We start from the raw sequence: 16,634 nt of genomic DNA, 5'->3' as shown, positions 1-16,634 counted from the left end.
GAATGAATAGGTAACTACAACACTTTCGAAAAGCAAAGCACCCCAGCACTTCCACCAGACATACCCACCATCTCTACGCCCTCTTTCTCGTCTTCTTCCTTCCCTACTGCCCGCCCACCATTCTCCAACATCCAGGCACTGTCATCCTCTCCGACCGCAACAGGAACAAAACCATACTCCACCTTCTTCCTCCCCACCTGCCCCAACAACGCATCAACACTCGCATTACTCTCGGCCTCAGCCACCATCGGCGCCCTAAACGCCTTCGCAATCTCCACCGGGCTCAGTGAGACGCTTCTCCCGAGCAACCACCACCCCCACAGCAGCGGCAGCAGCACAAACACATCCGCAACCACGACCGCCAACGCACCGACTAGATACGCGTAGTTGGACGTGTACACGGTCCGATCAAACTTCTCGAAAGTCTCATACGTCTGCGCCCCGCCGCTGCTGCTGTCGGAAGACGACGACGCCTTGACGGCGGAGCGGAACATCAGACCCCGCGCGAACAGCAGGATGTCGGGCGTGGGGTCCGTCCACGCCATGTTGCACTTGCCCACGGCATCCTGCGAGGCCGCCGACAGGTACGTTGTCTTCATTGTGCCCTGACCCTCCACGGCCCACTGCATCGTGAAGTAGAGATCGATTTCGCTCTGCGGAAATTGCTGGGCGATGGCGAGCGCGAGGCCGCCGTAGGTGGATCCCATGCCCGGGGTGGGGGAAGAGCCTTCGTAGAGCTCTGAGGGATCTTGGAGGCGGATGGTGTTATTGTTGTTGTTGTTGTTAGTGCTGTCGGCGGGAAGGAGCTGTGCGGAGCCGTTGGTGATGCGGAGGGGGTAGGCGATTGTGGCGGCGGAGAGGGTGCATTGGACTGTTTTGAGGGTGCCAGAGCAGGCGGTGGTGTCTTTGTAGGTGATGTTGGTCGTTATCTGGCCGGGGCTGTTAACGGGGTCCCAGCTGGTGTTGAGGGATCCGACGAAGACTTCCGCGCGGGTAGTCTGCGAAGCGTTGAATGGAAGTGTTCCGTACGAGCAATCGACGTCGAGGCCGGCGGCGATGAGCGTGATATCGCAGGATCCCCGGCAGCCCGTATAGTTGAGCTTGATGTCGCTCTGAGCGCGATGGTCCTGGACAACCTGCGCGAATGTGGGTTGAAACATGGAGATGGCGTGTGCGCGGGACAGGTATATACCAGAAAATGCGTTCGGCAGTGGGTCGGAAGAGAGTGAAGCTGAGACTGTGGTCTTTTGAGTTGCGAGTTTGGTCTCCACTCTGGTAGCCCGTTGCAGCAATGGACCATCGATTACAACAATCGATGTGATGAGACTAGCCAGCGCAACCTTATTAAAGTGCTTTCCGGACAAAGCAGAATCTTTTAAGCTTGTTCCGTACGCCCAGTAACGGTGGAGGTCGTTGATCGTTCCTCCTTTGAGAGCCTGCGTCCACCATGAAAGCGTAGAGCCTTCTGAGAGTGAAAAGCGAAGCGCTGCGTTGGCTGTAGCTGAGAGTATGGATAAGAGGACAGCGGGTTGGATCGGGTACCTTCGTGTTGGCCATGTGTCGATATCTACATCATCGGATGATACAAGAGTCACAACCGCACCAGCAGCACAACAAATAGCTAGAACGAGTGCCACCAAGCAAGTCCCTGGCACACGTTTAAGAAATCCCGGCCGCCACGAATGACTTTCGGGCACAGTACTGTAAGATTCGATTGCCATGGCCGTAGATTTGAACAAGAATGACGAAGACAGCCGCATGGGTTATCAGACTTTAAATGTGCAGTTATTTCACCTTTGCGTTGGTCTTCAATAAAGACTGAGTCACGAACAGCTGATGAGAGAAGCGGGGTCGGTAAACAAGGCTGAGAAAGCCACCATACATAATATCCTTGGCAGCCGAACGCCAGTGCAAAGCTGCCAATAGAAGTTCGGATCTGACCTATTAATAAAATTATCAGGACTGGCTCGGATTCTACATTTCGTAGCACTTAGAGATAGTAATATGTCAGTTTTATACCGTTAGTGCTGAAGTGTTTATGATGAATCCTCCGTGCCTTTAAGATTAGAGAGCAACCATCTGCGAATGGCTCAGTGTTACTATAATGAATACTTTGTGCCCGAAAATGACACGAGTACGGCAAATCTAAAGGAAGAGGACACTTTATGGAGATTTATGGTGGCTACTCTTAGCGCTTATCCCGCAAAATCTGAAGAACATACGAGCTATGAGAGTGAGGTACTCCCTAGGAGCCGAATGATGCGCACAAGCCAGAAAGAACGCATTCGCACAGATATCTTTTTTTGGATGTAATGCGCGAAACTCTTGATCGGCTCCCCGCTCTTCCTGCTGGACATATGTGACCTGAATCCTGGCCAATCAGCACACCTTGTCGATCTCAGCGATGATTATCTATGCTTTGGTCTCGTGAGTCAGCATCTGGCCCTCCATTTCGGATCCAGCCACCTCAGAGCCTCAGCCGGCTTACCTACACGACGAGTTTTATAAACTAGACCTCTATTAATATGAGCATAAAGGCTTTCCTACAACTGCCACGCAAGCAGTACCCCGCACGATTTAGCACGATAGTTCCTATTACACGGCAGTGCGTGGGAAGCAGTCTTTTCTAAATTTCGAGCGAAGACGTTTCTGAAAGCTTGATAAATTAAGATGTTTAGATATAAAAGCGTCAACGGCGAGGCACAGTTCAACCACGTGCCACAAGGTCTGATCAGGGAAATCCTTGAGCACCGGAGCTGAGAAGCCGTCTGTCATCAAGCTTGTCGATGAGTGGCTCTCGAGTCCGCCACCAACAGGCTTGAGGTTTGAGCCTCACCAGTATTTTCAAGTTTGACAGCGTCTAGGGCCTCCTCAGATGTGCTTTGAACGGCTTCCTCGACACCGACCTCGGCTGGCGAATGCTTCCAATCCTGCTTGACCATGTCGTTGCCAATATCAATACCCCATCTCCACATCCCTTCTGATCCGCTGGCTGGCCACCAACCGAGGCCAGACTTCTCAGCCCATATCCCATCATCACGCTGTCGCGCCGACGGGTCTTCACGGAGACGTTGGACGAGCCTGCTCCCGGCCAGGAGTGAGAAGCGTGCAGCAATCGAGTCCGGATCCTTTGGGAGAATGGCCGAACGGGGAAAGCGGAGCGCAATCCAGGCCAAACAACAGAGGACAGCGGCCAACAGCACCTCGACGACGATTGTGGAGATCAGATCCTGGCTTATGCGTTCGCGCTGCATTGCGATTGTAGCGTTCGCGTTCCTGGCCGTGCCGTTGGCGGCGGGCCGAAGCTCGGTGAGAAGCTGGACCGTGTACGCCGTGAACATTTCCGTGACTGCTCGATTGAAGCCGTCCGTGTCTAGAAGTGATGATATATTCTTGGCCTCGTATTCTGCGTAGGTTGCCAGCAGCTCGAAGAAGTTGAGGCTCGTCGTCTCCGTTTGCCACAAGCTATCGTTGCTGTTGAGGAAGCTTTGCGAATCAGGCGAATACCAGATGGGGAGGAGTGAGCCTATCCTGTCATCGACGTCATCGAGTTTTCTTTTGAAGATGAGAGATTCGCGGTCAAAATGTGACGGACTCCAGGGAAGAACTGTTACGGCATCGTTCAAGCCGCGTTGTGTTTTTTGTGTGAATGTAACATTCGCTTCAACGAGGTGCATATCTCTGTTGCAAACAGCTCCCCTCGTGGTTGGAAGAGCAATGTCGACATCACCAGGTTGAATTATGTCCCCGTCTTCTACCGCTGTTAGGTTATTGATCCTCTCGTATGAGCTTTCAAAGTTGGAAAGGGCGATCCCGAACTTCGCCGTTGTTGGCGAATACACTCTGCCCAGGAATTTGTAGCCGCCGTACGCGTCATAACTGTTACTCAAAAATCCATCACAAAGCGGTGAGTTGCATTCGATCCCGTAGTACATGTCAGCGCCATTAAAGCCAGATGAAGCAGCGACTTTGAAGTCGAACATGTCGTTGGATAGGGCGGTGCAGTTAACATCAACGAGAATAGCAGGAACAGGCAGTTCTATGGTATCCCCTGGGATGATTTCGTAGTCGAGCTCGTCAACAATGCCGCTGATATTACTGAAGACGAGGTTCTCTAAGATCCCAGGCCGTTGACCTAGGTTAAACATCGGAATGCGAGTCCATTCGGCGAATCTGCTGCCCATTTCGGATGGGTCATCTGCAGTGAGTGTGCTCTCCCAATTCTCAGGTAGACTTGCGTCGAGTTTGACGACAATATCGCGTTCATACGTGGTAACCGTGGTTTCGTAAAGACCGGCGGCAATGATCTTTATGACCGGGAAAAGTATCAGGGCGATGGATGAAGCCACAACTGCAAATCCCAGATTGTGTCTCTTCGAAGTGAGCTTTTTGGATGCCCAAAAGTTGTATTCTCTGTAGTTCAACAGTAGAGGCTGCTTTTTGGACGGGTTGCTGAGGCTTTTGTAGGTGTTCATCGAGCGGACGGTTCCGTCAACCCCAGAGCATGCATAGCTCAGCAAAACCAGAATCAGTGTTGGTACAAAGGAGTAGATTCGTGATGCTGTATCTGTATTCCTGCAAAGTCCAGAGTGTGTTTCAGATATCGATTGAAGAATCGCCAGTGCAACCATCGTCGTGACAAATGCTGAAATAAGCACAGCTCTTACGTCCAGTCGGAAGGCCAGAGGTTTCCATCCATTGTTAAACTTGTCGGATAGCCCGGTTTCTTCAGCTAATGACCGAGTAGGCCGATCGCCTTCAAATTGCTGGTTAGTAATAGAGACCCCACCCGTCTCTGGATGCAGTTTGAAACGAGTCCCTTGGAGATTATTGGCCATGCTCATATTCGAGGACCGGGAGTGGGATGCAAATGCTTCCTCGGTAGAACCATGCGAGGTGGAAATGATGACAGCAGTCTGAGCCAATGATCCAGGATCGCGGTGAAGGTCAGAGCGTGGCCGGAGCGAGGTAGCGAGCAGGATCCCCGTAAGCCCGATGAAAATAAAGATTGCCTGGAGAACTCGCAGGGATGCGTCCCGGAGAAGAAGCCTGGGGCCATTCCTCACCGTTTCGCCACTCAGCTCATCGGATGAATTTGACCGACCGATGAAATTGACCACTTGTGCTATGGTGTTTCCGGCCAGTGATTCCAGCTCAGACTTGAACTCGACGGGATGGTTTACAAGGTCCCTACGCTTGTTTGCATCTACGCCTTGAAAGAAGGCGTCGAAGAAATCGTCACTACGTTGCCAATAAGCGAACGTCTGAGTCAAGTTAAAGATTTTCTCCATCTCAGTGTCGAACGGACCCCACCGCCTCGCTCTCCACCAGTCCATGTTCGCAGTAGTTGGATTGCTCAAGTATTGCCAGATGGCCTCAACAGGTGTTTTGATATCCGCCGGCTCAAGTGTATCCGGCAACAGTTCGAACTTCCTTATTTCTCCGGTCCTTGCACTAGCCCGTACACGAGCTTGTTGCATAGTGAAAATCGGAGAACATACCATTCCAGATATTGAAATGTCCAGAGTAGTGTTGCTCGCAGGAGTGGTTGAATTTTCAAGAGGGCTCGCCACCGTTGCCAGGATGCGGATGTCCTTTGGATCGTTCAAGCAGGAAGTAATGTTGAGCCATCCTCGGGGGGATGAATCTGTACTGTTGGGTAAGATGTTTCTTTCCTGATACACCGACAAGACACATTTGTCAATGGTCTGATTGGCAATAAAGTTGACTTGTCTCGCAGTTTGCATCGTAGAATCTGGGCTGCCGAGAGTCCAGGAGTAATCCAACTCTTTGCAGTCGAAGGAAGCGGCAAATGAAGAGACCTCTGCATCCAGATCGGCCCCTTCATCAGAGTCTTCATTGTCCACCAACTGAAAAGACTCGAACACGTACTTCCCGCTGGTCCATGAAGTGTACGGTCCCCCAACCACACGTTGGGCGCTGACCGCACCGTAGGGTTGATTGCCGACATGATCCGATGAAATAGCGAGGGATCCGTTCGGGGTGACAAGTTTATCGAAATCGAAACCAGTCGCCTTTCGGAGAGTGGCATCATGGAAGATCTCGGCGGAAAGCTTCGAATAGGTCAAACTGTTGGCCGCGGTGACGGAAACGCCCAGGAGAAATCCCACGCTCAGACCCAAAGACAGAGCCCAGTGTCTCTTCTTGAACGACTCAAACAATGAGAGAACCTCGACTTTGCCGACGTAATTCAAAAGAACCGAGTTCTCGGCCGTGGCTCCATCGTCAGCGGACATGGTTGACCAGGGCATTATTCTCTTGATGTCACCCAGGACAGATTTCCATATCAACCCGATGGCTACCAAGCACAGTGTCGGCAGGTAGCGCATCGGAAGGACGTAGCCATTTTCGTTCAAGGAAATTCCCTGATTTCTTGAGACAATGACATCCAGAACTTGGAGTATCGCGGCGAAGACGAAACAGGTAATGGCCAGGGGCAGAAGAGCTTTCTTCTGCAGTAGACTTGGTACCCATTCATGTTGACGGCGTTCCGAAGGTGAATCGTCTACCAGAAATTGGCGCTCAGCGGGTTCTTTCCCTTTTCAAAGTCAGCCGTGCTTGACGCTGAAATCGGACCCCATTGTCTCACATGAACCAGAACGTTTGACGTCATTCCTCATCTTGTCGCATGTGGGCCAGATCGCGTGTAGACTACGCGACTAGCGGAAGAGAGAGAACGTGGGAAGAGTAGGGAAGGCTGTTCATGGGCGGATCATCACGCTGTAATAAAAGCCCACTCAGCCTGATCGCGTTTCTCCTGCGCTTTCAAGGCAAGAACCTACCCACTTTTTGCTCATGCCAAGCCTTTTTAGCCCCCGCGTAGATTGCATGCTAAATCTGGTTTCAGCTCTTGCGCAGATCGCAAGTAAACGAGGCCGTTAAGAGGCGACTTGAGTCATGCAGTCTTCGTATTCGGCACTGAACGTGGAAACCCCCGAGGAGTATTGCTCGAACCCTGGTCAACGTCTGAGGTTAGGCAAGATCAGAGAGGCGTGATGAAAACCGGGTGAAACGATTTCAGACACCAATTTTTGGAACTCCTCCAATGATCCAAACGACGGATGCGATTGTATTTCAACATGTTCTTATCCGTCCAACTTCTTCAAAACGCGCATCGCCACAATTCTGAAAGTGTGTGAAGATTCCAACCCTTCTCAACAGATCCTGAGAAACCTTTTGTAGTATAGTACTTGGTGACTGTGATATCACGAAAGCCGGATTGTTTTTTTCAGAAATTCCTGGTATACCCAACTGGAATACAGATAATCATCATCATTGTAAGAGTCCGTGTCAATTACGGCAAGGTATTTGGCACTAGACGATGGTGAAAATGCGGGGGCTGATTATGCGGCGCCCAGGCAGCAGCAGTACGGCCAAGCTATGCGGTATGCATACGACTAGAGTAGTAATCGACTTTTCCAAGCAGAAGCAGATGCTTCATAAGCTCCACACGCAGCCACCATCATTGTGCACCTTTACCTTTACATATCCAAGGGCTCACGCCATCTCTTTCACACTTTCAAATCTTCTGTTCGGGCATATCTGGTTGCCACAGAAGTACACCACACAAACGAATTAAGCCTTGATGAGGTTTGATGGCGATCAGTCATGGTCTGCCTCAAGAGCATTTTTCAATACTTTTTCTCTTGCGCAAGTTTCGGATATCCGTGGAGCCGTTCCTGAAGTGAACTTCCATTAAATTTAGGCACGAGGGCTCCCCTACAGCTGTCGCACAAGCATACGCCCTTAATCTCAATGGCCCTTAGTACACGCCGGAAGGGCCTCAAATGCGTGGCGGCATTGGTCGTTATGTCCGTTGTGGCTGCATTCTTTCGCCGGGTAGTAGTGGAGTATTAATGGAGTTCACCGAATACCGAACTACATTAGAGAAAATAGGAACAGCATTATGCGTTATGCCTATATCCAAGTAAAAAAGCAAGCATCAAATTTTTGTCGTTTTAGCTTATTATCAAGCGAGGTAGATTGAGGCTGGCACCAACATTTCCAGCGAAGAGCTGCGTGTGGCAATCTATCGAACCGGGATGGGCTCGCATAGACGAATCAAGTCTACAGGCACCAACCTGAATGCCTCATTTCAGCTGAGAGATAAAAACAGGATCCTTGCACGCAGGTCGAAGCGAGGACTGCGGTAGGTCAGCTAAGCCCCACCTCAGCCTTGTTGCATATTTTTCTCCTCGTTTGTTGTTCGGGTGACACCTACTTCCTAACACACCGGAGCCCTATCTCGACATATACATCGATGGATTCGAAATGCAAGGCGTTGGACAGCCACCTCCAGTACACGGTGGGCTGGCTTGCGCCGTTGCCGATCGAACGCGCCGCTGCCGAAGCCCTACTCGACGAAAAACACGATCAGCCTCGCGGTTTTCAACAGCCTGAGAACGACCCCTCCTCGTACTCGTGGGGCAATATCGGACAACACAATATTGTGATCGCATCATTGAGATCCGGAGTATACGGCACGAACACGGCAGCGACCACGGCGAGTTGCATGCTGTCAACATTCCCCTCGATTAGATTCGGCCTGCTCGTTGGCATCGGAGGTGGAATTGCTCGTCCTTATGATGGCAAAGATATTCGTCTTGGTGACATAGTCGTCAGCGCTCCCGGTGGGAGCACTGGTGGAGTCGTAAATTACGACTTGATGAAAGCCAAAGCCGACGGCAAAGAACTGAAAGGCTTCCTCAACTCACCGCCGCCTCTCCTTCTCCACGCAGTCGCAAACCTGCAAAGCCGGCACGAACAGGAACCGTCCGCAGTACCGCAAATCTTGGCAGAAATGAGAGAGCAGAACCCTTTTATGTTCACCAAGCGGAACAATAACCCAGGATTTGGATACCAAGGCTCCGAAAATGACCGCTTGTTTGAGCCGTCCTACATTCATGTTGGCGGACGAGACTGCAAGAAGTGTTCCAGTGAGAATGAGGTGGTCCGCGAGCCACGAGACATCCCTGAAGAACCGGAGATTCACTACGGTGTCATTGCATCGGGGAACACACTTGTCAAGGACGCAGATGAGCAACAGGAACTGCTCAATCGTATCTCATCCTTGTCGGACGACTGCATGTGCCTGGAAATGGAGGCCGCAGGCCTCATGAACGACTTTCCCTGCTTGGTCATCAGAGGAATCTGTGATTATGCTGATTCTCACAAGAATGATCGATGGCAACGGTATGCAGCAGCCACCGCAGCTGCATTTGCAAAAGAACTGCTTGGTGTTGTTCGATCAAGAAAGGTCGAGGAGATGCAAAAAGCCAAGAATGTCATGAAATCTCTTCAAAACAGTTAGTTTGCTCCAATAAATTTCAAATGCGTTTGTACTTACAATGCACGAAAGTATCTACCGATGTCAAAAGTATTCTTCATCAGTCCGATGACACCCAGAAAGAGGAAAGGCAAAAGAATTTCAAAGATTGGTTACAGCCGCATGACCCGTCCTTTGACTACCAAAGAGAAAAGGAGAAACGGGGTGAGAACACATGTCAGTGGTTACTTGAGAGCCGGAGGTTTCGAAGTTGGAAGAAGGCTTCGAACAATTCTTTCCTCTGGATCTACGGCATACCCGGATGTGGAAAGACCGTACTCAGCATGGCTGTCATTCGAGATCTCAAAGAGACGCACGAAAGTCAGACTCACGCCTTGTTGTACTTCTTCTTCGCCTTTGGGGAAAAAGCAAAACAGACGCGCGACGAAATGCTCCGAGCTTTTCTCTTCCACTTGTACCGCATCAATGAAGATGTCGGGAAGGACATGTACCAATTCTTCGAATCTATAGCCCGGGAACAACCTGGTACTCGAGAGTTAGTCACCTTGTTCTGGAGAGTGGCGGAGAAATTCGAGCATATCAGTATAGTCCTCGACGGTCTCGACGAGGTCCATGAAGCTGGTCACCGGACAGAGCTCTTGTCTTGGATCAACAAAACCGTTGCGGTTCCTCGCCCGCATTTCCACATGGTCGTTACAAGCCGTGATGAGGAAGATATTTCGTCTGCACTTAGAGGTACAGGCAACGTGATACATATGGACGAACGTATGGTCACGCCTGACATCGAAAAGCACATCGATTCAGAGATCTCGAAAGGAGAATTGAAGAAGTGGGAAGTGATTCCAGAGTGGCAGAAAGAAATCAAAAATGTTGTATCACAACGGGCAAATGGAATGTAAGTCTCTCCTTAAAGTTTGGAGAAGTAGCAAAATCTTATTTCCCTCAAGGTTTCGATTGGCTGCATGCCAGATACAAGAACTAGAAGGCTGTAGAGACTTGAATGCACTACAGCGTTGTTTGAAATCGCTTCCCAGGACTTTGGAGGAAACATACAACAGAAGCCTCTCTCGCATACCCCGAGAACTATTCGAAGGCGCCATTTTAATTCTCCAGTTCCTGATATATTCGGATCAGACGCTTCTAGTCGAAGACGCAATCTACCTTGTGTCGTTTGGCCCTGCAACCTCAACGGTTGAACTCGATAAGAGAATGCCGGATCCCAAATGGATTGCCACATATTGCCGAAGCTTGGTCACATTTCATGATACAGGGCCTAAAAGCACGGTCAGCTTCCTGGACAAAGAAATACGCCTCGCACATTTCACTGTGGAAGAATTTCTGATTTCAAACAACGTCGATCAAAAGTTCCGGTCGTATTTTGAAGAAGAGAATGCGAGAAAGTCTCTGTTTGAAGTCAGCATCGCACGCATTGAGCGTCTGTCCTCCTTTGAGTGTGGCACCTCAGGCTGCGATAGACAGCATCCATTCGCCAATTGTGCCGCTACCTATTTGATGATGCATGCCAGAATGTTTGACCAGAAAGACGAAACATTTGAGCACCTGTGGAACTTCTTGACCAATTCACGGGCTTATGAGTTCTGGCTTTGGCACGCCGTCGAGAGGAAGTTTAACGAAAAGATGGTGACGGCATCTCAAATATTCATTGCCGTACACCTCGGACTTCTCCGGTCATTGCAGAGATTCCTCGAAAAGGGATTCTGTTTTGTCAGTCAACCTGTAAAAGCATCAGGGGACGCGCCGATCGGATTCTACATGAAGAAGAGATCTTCTTCTGATTCTCCTGATTCTTCGCACGAAAAGGAAAAATTTTACCCTATAACACCGCTGTATGCTGCCTCAGCACATGGGCATCGAACAATAGTGAGGGAGCTCTTGAAACACTCAGCCCCGGTGAATGATATCGGTGGGTCTCTTGGTACAGCTCTTGTTGCTGCTTGTCACCAAGGTCATCATGAAGTGGTCGATGAAATTCTTCGAGCCGTACCAGATACCATGGCCTTTGATTACCATGATTCTCTGCAAGTTGCAGCTGAGAATGGTCACTTAGACACGGTCCAAATGCTAGTTTTGCATGGTGTTCCTCCAGGTCATGCTGCTGATCAGTACGGGTCTGCTATCTACGCTGCATCTGTTGGAGGGGACTCTAGCATAGTCCGATATCTCCTCAATGAGTCTGGAGATACTCCGAACATACAGGGGCCGCCGTGCTCAGATATGAGCTATTTCAAATGCCAAAAGTCCAACGAGAGGTCTTTCTCCGGGATTCGTCGGAGAGTGAGACATGAAAATTGCCGAATATGTAAAGATATCTTCGGAAATGCTCTACAAGCAGCCTCGGGCTTGGGACACTGCGATATAGTTAGGATGTTGCTCGACAAGGGCTTGAGCCCAAACATTATTGCTGGGTTTTATGGAAGTGCCCTCCAAGCAGCTGCAGCGGCCAACTATGCGGAAATAGTAGACATTCTGCTCAGAGAAAATGCAGATATCAATATTAGAGGTGGACACTACGGGTCTGCCGTGCAGGCAGCGCTCGTGGAAGGTTATCCAGAAGTTATGGGAAAACTTTTACAGGGCGGCGCAAAACCGCCATTGGACATCAAGTTCCTGGATCACACATGGGTTTTCGGAGACGAATCATTGGTTACGCTAGTGATCAAGAGGATGGCCGAGTCTGACGAGTTCGTTGAGGCCAATTCCTCCTTGGGCTTTTTTCTATCATCAGAAAGCCATCTTCAGTCCGCCAAGGAGAGCATAGTGTTCTCACCAGCTGGAACGTTGGAGAGAACATCATCACGTTTTCCCTTCCAAAATGTGAAACCTTGTCTCTTCAAAAGAAAGGTGACACTTGCTCCAGCTCAGCGACCTTCCAAATTCGAACGGGGTAGTATATCACCTTTTTACCGCGCCTTGAGCCGTGACTGGAGGCTTTTAGGCCAGGAATTGGTGAAACAAGGCACTGAAGTCACCCTTCGAGACGCAGGGGGCCGAAATCTACTACATCATGCTGCCAGAAAATTATCCGCAGAGAAGTCTTGTGCATGGGTTGATATATTGGCCCACGGAACATCAGCAAGATTGGCCTTGTTTCAAAGCGACAAAGATGGAAGAACACCACTGCATCTTGCCGTTTTGAACGGCTATCATCAAGTGGTAGAAAAACTCATGGATATTCTTCAGACACCCAGGGAACGTATTGTGTCAGAACAGAAAGCCAAAGATCTACTGGTACTGAAGTGTCGGGGACAATCAGCTCTCCATATCGCGATCGAGCAGCGGAACGACAAGATAATGAGGATCCTTCTCCAGGTTGCCCAGTCTCTTGAATTTGTCCAAGACTTGCTGCTGGATGAGGACTATGCCGGACGAACGCCAGTTTGGATTGCAGCTCACTGTCTCTTACCAAAGGCGACCAAAACACTTATAGAATTTGGAGCAGATCTAGGGATTCCGAATAAATACGGGAAGAGCGCTCTTGATCGGATGAAACAGATGTCTACGCTGCAGCCTTTTCCCCTTGGTGTCCGTCTTCCAGGGACATGCACTGGCTCCTGGAGTGAAGAAATTTTGTCACTGATTTCTGCTGTCCGACTCCATCATGCAGCGGAAACCAACGATCTTCGTCTCTCAGAAGAGGTTATAAGGGCGGAAACCCGCTGCCAAGACATTATCAATTCTATAGACATTGATACAGGGAAGACTCCCTTGCATTGGGCCACTCAAAATGGTTCATCAAGGCTGGTGAATTTGCTACTTCAACCAGGTTGGAAGGCAGACACTGACATCAACGATAACGCTGGAAACACTCCTCTTCACTATGCAGTCTTAAAAGCTCATCTGGAGATTTCCAGGATTCTTGTGGGCCAAGGAGCGAGTCTCAAAATTGCAAACAGCGAAGGCCAAACACCTCTCGACCTTGCAAAGCGACAACAAGATAATGTCCTCATGGAGCTAGTCTCAGATCTTGAAAACGACAACTTTATCGGCTCTTCCACGGACGAAGGCTCTTTCAACCCTTTTTCTGACTCCCACGATACCGGGGGCAACAAGGACCATGATGATAATGACGAGGAGTTGATCTGTTGGCACAACCAAGAGAACAGGAAGCGGAGCATTGATGGGGGCCCAGGCGAACCAGAGAATGACTTTGAAAGAAATGCAAAGCGACAGCGAAACCATGATTAAAAGCGTGAGATGCGAGGATGACATGCAGCATATCATTGCGTCGATGGAAGTACGCGTCAGGTGGTATTTTGCTTTTCAATACTATTTATCTTCTTCGGTAGGACAATACGAAGTTGATTGAGTATGAGTCCTCTCTGTAATGGCTGTAAGCTACTCTTATTCTCAAGGTATAAATGTAGATTTCATAGGATATAAAACAATGCCTTTCGTCGAATGAGCCTTGTTCAGTTCAAGATGAATGATGCAGGACTTCAATCTGGATCATATTCTATTCTGAGCTTGCCGTGCATAAATGCACAGCATATTGTGGCTAAACCGCGCACCCCCTCCCACACCGGGCAGCGGAAGATGGCTCCTTCGGCGAACAGCGGCCAGGGTTCTCAAGGCGGTGCTAGTTACAGTGTCGAAATCAATGTCTTCTTTTTTTTTTTGGAGCGGTCGCTCACAACCTCCCAGTATTTGCTGTGAAATCTGTCTTCTCCTTCACGCAAGCAGAATAGGTAGGCATCAATCAAGGACGAGGCCACGGCGTGGGCCAGGGCGCCGCGTCCTCACCAATCCAGCCGGCGGCGATCCCATAAGGCTCCGAAAAGGACTTGAGGGCGGCCAAAGGAGCCGCAGAATTCCGAGCATACGCAAAGCTGAGAGAGCTATCCGCTCAGCTACGGACGAGAGTATGGGGTGTGAATATGACGTGTGACCGGCGTTGATTTCCGGACGATCGACGCGGGTGAATATGGTGACCTAGATCATGACTTCTGGTCAAGCTTGCTTCCGGTTTTCGGAGGTCTGTAGTGTCCTTTCTAGGGCGAAGAGATTGGCTGGGCAAAGCTGAGGAGCGTTGGGACGAAGTGAGGTGACACAGCAGCTGCCGAGCTTTCTGAACCAGCAGCGTATCCGTGCGCCAGGCAAGCGTCTACGCAACTTCGATCCTTAGACGCCCATTATTATTTCCCCTGCAGGAACGGAGAGAGACGATCGTCCCGGTTTTGCGGGGTAAGCTCCTTAGCCGAGAACCGGGCTTACGATGTAAGTACCTAATCGGCGCCGCCAACTTCCAACCGAAAATGACTCACATCCATAAAGCGAGGCAATAAGAGACCCGGAAGTCAATTCATCTCATCAACACAGTCTTGGCCATCATGGAAACACCTCGTGATATCCCACTCGAGTCACTAGACCAGCGCAGCCTTACGGCTTCCCGCTTGTCCAGTACCACATCACGTGAACCGAGCAGCAATAGGTGAGCTCCTGGTAAACGTACCTGATCATCGGCTAACAACATGCCAAGGAAAGCGGTGCTAGTTGCCACGGCCTCCTTCATGGTCACCTTTACCGGATGCGGCCTAACCTTTGCCTTTGGAGTCTACCAGGAGCTGTACGAATCCCTCGGAGGGCCATTTGCGAATGCCAGCCCGGCCACCATCGACTTGATCGGAACCTTGGCCGTGTCGCTGATGACCATGGGAGCGCCTTTTGCTTCTGCTTGGACCAAAGCATACTCACCGCGAACTGTGACCCTCATCGGCGCAGTCATATTCGCTTTGGGCAACATCCTCGCCTCATTTAGCCAGCGGCTGTGGCATTTCATCCTTACCCAAGGCATAATCCTTGGCATTGGCACTTGCTTATCATACATACCAGCCGTCACCATTGCTCCCGGATGGTTCAACGAGAAGAGGGCACTCGCCATGGGAGTCATCCTCAGCGGCACCGGCGTCGGCGGCGTCTTCTGGGCCCCGGTAATCCGCCTCCTCAACGAATTTATCGGCTTCAGACATGCCCTTCAGTTGACCGGCGGCGTTGCCTTCCTCCTGATCTCGGCTGCCGGCATGATTCTGAGCTGGGACGCCGAGAGCGAAAGGAGAATCGCTCTGGAACGTCAAACGCGGTCTTCACGCACCGGCGCCTTTCAAGTCCCCTTGGTCAACTGGCGAGTGGCACGGAGCAAGAAGTTCCTGGCCCACGCCCTCAGCGCCCTGTTCCAAGCCGCCGCGTACTACGGCCCCATTTACTTCTTATCCGCCTACGCACGCACACTGGGATACAGCGCAGCCGCAGGCGCAAACCTTATCGCCATCAGCAACGCTTCCAGTGCTGGAGGCAAGGTCGTTTTGGGGTACGTCGCTGACCGATTCGGCCGGTTGAACACGCTCTTCCTATGCACCTTGGTGAGCACCTTCATAACGCTCGGCCTCTGGCTGCCCTCGACGCTCCTTGGCCAGAACACCGCCAGCAAGGCTCTGTTCATCACCTTCGCAATCACCTATGGCATCTTCGCCGGCGCCTACGTCTCGCTCTTCCCGACGAGTCTGATGGAGGTCTTCGGCGCGCAGAATTTTGCCAGTGTCAATGGTTTCCTGTACATGGCACGCGGCTGCGGCGCGTTGCTGGGCACTCCCATCACCGGCTCCCTTGTGCGCAACGGCAAGGTGGGTTCGGGTGTGGCGTTGGGGTCTCCGTTGGGTTACAGGAACAGCTGTACCATGATAGGTGCTTTGCTTGCCGCTGCCACAGTAACGTCCCTCTGGCTGCGGCTTGAGGCTGCTGGAGTAAGCAAGTTCAGGGCTTGATTTCATCATCGAGGTGAGTTGCTGCCCGAAAATCCGGCAACCATGAGGGACATTCACCCCTTTTTGACATTCTAAAGCATTCATATACGAAAGACGCGGACGGTAGGTTATAGCAAGGTAGTTATCTCAAATAAAAAGGCACTGTGGAAGTTGAAGTACGAAAAGCTACACATACACAAGGCAGTTGAGACATCTGACTTCGGCCACGCTAAGCATCACTATATTTCTAATCAAGGGATCTTGCTCAGATCACAAGACAAACCCGAAGAGAGCCCAGGCGCTCTTCTATCGATAAGCCGCATTTGATATCTTCCATTCTTTGTCTCCTGTTAAGGTTTAGCGTATTTCTCTGGGTATGGCAATACAAATCAATCATCCTTTCACTTCGCCAAAGACAAGACGAATGATTCTGTCGCAAAAAATGCTTCTAAGCGTATTTCTTAGGAGTGTGTACATACAGCTTGTCTTGCCCTGGCTTGTCTTGCCAGTTGGTAGCCCTGTCCTCATTCAACCTCATTCTTGAACTACAACAACTTCTTCACTCTCCA

At 50.6% G+C, this 16,634-nt stretch overlaps 4 protein-coding genes across 4 annotated transcripts; 2 read left to right on the top strand and 2 right to left on the bottom strand.

The window, feature by feature from the left end:
- Positions 1-14: 14 nt before the first annotated feature.
- Positions 15-1,160, bottom strand: LTHEOB_771 (uncharacterized protein; the record flags this gene model as incomplete). Its single annotated transcript, XM_035517106.1, has 1 exon — positions 15-1,160. The coding sequence occupies one exon, from the start codon at positions 1,158-1,160 to the stop codon at positions 15-17; it is 1,146 nt and encodes a 381-aa protein (XP_035369530.1).
- Positions 1,161-2,774: 1,614 nt separating this feature from the next.
- On the bottom strand, positions 2,775-6,257 carry LTHEOB_770 (uncharacterized protein; the record flags this gene model as incomplete). Its single annotated transcript, XM_035517095.1, has 1 exon — positions 2,775-6,257. The coding sequence occupies one exon, from the start codon at positions 6,255-6,257 to the stop codon at positions 2,775-2,777; it is 3,483 nt and encodes a 1,160-aa protein (XP_035369529.1).
- Positions 6,258-8,281: 2,024 nt separating this feature from the next.
- On the top strand, positions 8,282-9,331 carry LTHEOB_769 (putative multiple ankyrin repeats single kh domain protein; the record flags this gene model as incomplete). The annotated part of the gene is made up of 1 exon (XM_035517083.1): positions 8,282-9,331. One exon carries the CDS (start codon positions 8,282-8,284, stop codon positions 9,329-9,331), a length of 1,050 nt encoding a protein of 349 aa, XP_035369528.1.
- A 5,324-nt stretch (positions 9,332-14,655) lies between these two features.
- On the top strand, positions 14,656-16,086 carry LTHEOB_768 (MFS monocarboxylate transporter; the record flags this gene model as incomplete). The annotated part of the gene is made up of 2 exons (XM_035517072.1): positions 14,656-14,756; positions 14,805-16,086. The coding sequence occupies 2 exons, from the start codon at positions 14,656-14,658 to the stop codon at positions 16,084-16,086; spliced, it is 1,383 nt and encodes a 460-aa protein (XP_035369527.1).
- Between the last annotated feature and the right edge of the window lie 548 nt (positions 16,087-16,634).

Source organism: Lasiodiplodia theobromae (assembly GCF_012971845.1).
Source record: "Lasiodiplodia theobromae strain AM2As chromosome Unknown scaffold_2, whole genome shotgun sequence".
In the NCBI taxonomy this organism is placed as follows: Eukaryota; Fungi; Ascomycota; class Dothideomycetes; order Botryosphaeriales; family Botryosphaeriaceae; genus Lasiodiplodia; species Lasiodiplodia theobromae.
Note: the sequence above shows the minus strand (reverse complement) of the source record. Positions and strands in the feature narration are given on the sequence as shown.